At 33.7% G+C, this 4827-nt stretch overlaps 1 protein-coding gene across 1 annotated transcript; it reads right to left on the bottom strand.

Annotated features, from left to right (window-relative positions):
- Positions 1–640: 640 nt before the first annotated feature.
- LOC131395409 (olfactory receptor 10AG1-like) lies at positions 641–1621 on the bottom strand. The gene has a single exon (XM_058527293.1). It carries the CDS (start codon positions 1619–1621, stop codon positions 641–643), a length of 981 nt encoding a protein of 326 aa, XP_058383276.1.
- Positions 1622–4827: the final 3206 nt, after the last annotated feature.

The raw sequence follows: 4827 nt of genomic DNA on the forward strand, positions 1-4827 counted from the left end.
CCATGAATACAAGAAGGAACGATATATTGGGGGCCATTACCATATATGTGTAACTGTCTTTTTAAAGACTCCATAAGTGCTTACTATATTTATGAACCATATTTACTAAAATATTTTTCAATATAAGCATTCATTTTTCCAGTTTTTTTGCTCTGAAAATCAATGTTGCAATAAACATTATATCACACATTCATTATTTGTATTAGTACTTCTTATACATATATCCTTATGCACTTAAGCTTTTATTTCTATAAAGGAATCATTTAGTAATGACTCTGTAGCATCTAAAGATGTTTTGTCTCTTTAATAGAGAATGTTATGATAATGTCTAGAAAGGCACCAGTGAAAGAATAAAAAAATGGGATGATTTCCATTATAGAACATACTATATATTACATCATCTTGTTTATTTACACATCTCTATTTACTAGTTTACAGTGAAGAGGACATTGATCTTTAAAAGTAAAACTACTAAATAAATGAACACAATTGTCATAACTCTGAGAACACAAGGGTCTACTAAAGGAAATTACATCATTTGCTTACTTAAAAATTTAAGACAATAGTGAAAAGCAGATTTCAATTAAATCTACATACAAAATAAATATATAAAACAATATTTTTTGTTATTTCAAATGTCTCAGAATGCTGATAATTTGAGAAGAAATTTTCTCAATGCCTCTCTAACATCTTTGTTCCGCAGACTGTATATCATAGGATTGAACATTGGGGTAAAAATGGTATAGAAAAGAGAGAGCAGTTTGTCTGTTCCTTCATACTGGTTGGATTTAGGTTTTAAATAGGTGACAGTGGCTGATCCATAGAATAAAAGTACAACTATAAGGTGGGAAGAGCAAGTTGAAAATGCTTTGGTCCGTCCTGTGTTTGATGGCAATTTCAGGATAGTAGAGATAATTCTACTATAGGATCTAAGTATCAACATAAAAGGAAGAGTGACAAATAATACAGTAAATATGTAGACCATTATCTCATTCACAAAAATGTCTCCACAAGCCAACTTCAGTAATGGGGGGATGTCACAGAAGAAGAGGTTGAGTTGGTTGGAACCACAAAAGGGCAGAGAGAAAATCTGGCATGTGTGCCCTGTCCCGACTGGAACTCCACTGATCCAGGAGACAACAACCAGCTGGACACAGACCTTGTGGTTCATGACTAGAGGATAGCACAGAGGGTTACAAATGGCCACATAGCGGTCATAGGCCATCATGGCCAGAAGGAAACACTCGGTGGCTCCAAGCATAAGGAAGAAGCACATTTGTGCAGCACAGCCAAAAAAAGAAATAGTTCCTTTCTGGGTCCAAAGGTCCATGAGCATTCTGGGAAGTGTGACAGATACATAACAGATTTCTAGGAAGGAAAAATTGCTGAGGAAAAAATACATGGGGGTCTGAAGGGTGGAATCTACTCTTGTTATTAGAATTAAGATGCCATTTCCCAACAGGATAATCATATAGATGACTAAGAATACCCCAAAAAGAAACCAGTGGAATTTGGGAATATCAGAAAAGCCTAAGAGAACAAATTCCAGCATTATAGTGAAATTTGTTTCTGTAATTTTCAAATTATTTTCTCTCTGTGGACTTACATTTTTTGGCTGCATTTCCCTCTTTTATAATTGGATTGGGACATGAGCTTTGGTCTTTATAATTTCTCAATTACTTTCTGACACTTGTATTCTGTGATTCTGGGAGATCTGATGTGAAACCAGGACCTATGAACTCATCTGCAGAAAAAAAATTAATTCAATAAATAAAAAGTTTAAATGATTTATAATGTTAGATTTGCATTCTACTTAGACCAAAAAGATCCATAAAATTAGACATTTTTATTTGACTTCACAGTGCAAGAAGGGAGAATGCAGATGAGCTAATTCTTCCAGTCAAAACCCAATTATCAATTGACTGACTTCCCTTAATTTGTTTCCAATCAATCTAGTCCATAATATAATGTCTGGCTTGTGAAATCTAACACAATGTTCCACTGACTATTTGCATGCATGTCTTTTCTGCCCTTGACATTACATCCCATGATTCATTCTATAAGGAATATAACACAAGGCTCTCCCCTAATATGTTACTCCATATATGATTCTGAATTAAACTAAAAGTAGAAATTATTATTAGAATTGGTTATTTTCCATGAAGAGAGAGGGTAGTTAAAAATACAATGAGAATATAAAAGCCAAATCTTTAATTTTCAACAGCATGAGGTTCCAGTAATTCTCATTCTGATTTGTTGAATTAAGGTGGATTTTATTGCTTAAAAAACACAACTTTTTGGCATTTAACTATTTTTAATCCTAATAATATTTAGGCATTGTAGGGGAGGAAGACAATTCCTCTACCCTCTAGGTCCTTCTGGCTGGTTTAAAAATCAAATTGACATGAGACAGAATAACAGGAGAAAATCAGACAAAGCTTTATAATGTGTAAACACGGGAGAAACCCAGAAAAACTGAGTAACTCACCAGAATGGCCCAGATTGCACCTTAAATACCACCTTCAGTTAAAGACAAAGGATGATATTGGGGAAGGGGGGGGTCAGTTATGGGAGATTACCAGAAAGGGTACATAAACAAGAGTAAGATTATTATTCAGATTTAAGTCCTTGACTTTCTCATTGATAAGAGTTTCTAGAGATAAGGTCATCCTCCCTCTTCTTGGTACAGAGAGGGAGATTCCTTTACAAATGGAGATTTCCCTTGCAAATGTAAATGTCTCTTTCAAAGGGTAACTTCTACTTGGTTTTCAGAGTTTCTCCCATGTCTGCAGTTTTTTAAAAAATAACCAGCCCAAAATAATCCTCATGCCAAAGAGACACATCTTGAGGTGGCAAATTCTGCTCCCCTACAGGCATATTGCTTTATTTTGAGCCAAAATTAAGTGTTTCTAGGGAAAAGTAAAATCAATATAGAAAATATTTAGCAAATGTAGTCAGATATTTTGACCAAATCCTGCCATGTTTATGGTCTTATTTGATTGGGTAACATAAACAATAATAGGATATGAGCCATAAAGTTGAGCCAAATATTTTTTTCCAGGAAATTATAATTTGGATGAAATTAATGCTTCATATTTCCCCAATAAAAGGAGATTCCCTAATAAAAAGAGAGTCGTCTCATAGAAATTCTTTTATTTATAATGGCACCGGTTATTTTATTATCAGTATAGCAAAATATGTTTAATTAGCTTAAAGGCAATATACCATTCTTTGAATATATTTTCTTAATATGTTAGTTCTTAAAATGAATAATTTTTAACATTATTATAATTGTTAACAATAGACAAGTTAGAAATTTATATATTTCAAATGCTTCAAACACATAATTTAACTTGTAATTCAGAAAGTCCGAAATCTACAGGTGTTTTCTTAAATAATGAATGCATTTTCAACCAACATATACTCATGATTTTAGTTGCTGGGTATTATTTATTAAATCTTCATCCTGAAATTAAAAAATCTTCTTGGATTGTAATAGAATATCAACATATGAATAATTCATATTTACCTTTTTCAATTTTGCTGAAGTTGCTTCTTTCTCATTGATGATGTTTTTATGTTTTTAAATATTAAATTGTTTAGGATATATACGATTTTTAAAGAACAACTTAATTTGGTTTTTAAAGAGCAAGTGCTCTTTACAGAGGAAATATTTACTCCTTCCCTGTGGGAATACCTCTTTTCCCTCTTTACATCTGAATTGCTAGTTAAATACGCCTGTTTGCAATTAATTTGGTGTGATTTTCCAAATAATTCTTCCGTGGTAGACTAGGCTTTCCTGCAGTCTCTCTGTGGAATATAATTTCATGAACTCTTCATTTCCCAAATACAGTCAGAGTATGTGGATGTCCCAGAAGAAGAGACACTCTTAATGGTCTGATATTACCTGCAGGAAAATGTTCTAATTCTTTATTTATTGGTGTCTTAGCTGTCTTATTTTATTTTCTATAATTCTTCTGAATAGACCTTTTCAGCAAATCATACATTGTTAACATCCTGTGGACATGTTCTACTTATTTTGTCATCTTTAAGGGATACTAGTTTGCTTTGTAGAAGAAGACACTTGTGGGTGTGGGGTAAATTTTGTGAACACAAAAGCAATTCCGTATTGTAGAAACTAAGATTACTTTATTCAAATTGATTTTCTCTAAGACACTATGGAAGTCCTTGCATAGACAAACTGAGCTCATTAATGAGCCCTATAAACAAGGATTAAGAACAAGTATTATCTATAATTTTTTTAAAACAAATTAAAAATCTCTCTTATTGCAATGTTTAATAATTTAATATTTCTCAATTTCAACTCTCCTCCATGCACTTTACGGGGAGAATCATTTCAAGCATGGACCTAATGTTTCCAGCCTCAAATTGCTGCTTTACTGTTGACAAGTTTTGTTTCAATATCAATTTGCTATTGTTTCTGTAACAGAGTCATTAACATGCCCGAGACTCTGCTCATCTTGACTCTATTGGCAGGATATTTCTTCCAACTTTGATCATCAGCATTTTTCCTTAGTCAGGAGGTTATAGTCCCTCTCAATTCTTTCACTACACTTGTTTTTGGAGATGATAGGTGCTTCCAGATCTCTGACCTCTACTGGCTGGGACAAAGCACCCCCAACTCCACTGCCAGGGATGTAGAATTAGACAGTAATGGGCAGAACAAGGAATTTGTGCTTTCTGACGCTAAATAATGTGCCCTGCCATCCCCACTGGATTCAGGGCCAGTGCTTATCAGACAGCAGGTACCAATGGGAACCTTATGACTAACTGATTGTGTGATACACCGAGTTTTGGCCAGGAGAC

The sequence above is a fragment of the Diceros bicornis genome, chromosome 31, assembly GCF_020826845.1.
Source record: "Diceros bicornis minor isolate mBicDic1 chromosome 31, mDicBic1.mat.cur, whole genome shotgun sequence".
Lineage (NCBI taxonomy): Eukaryota > Metazoa > Chordata > Mammalia > Perissodactyla > Rhinocerotidae > Diceros > Diceros bicornis.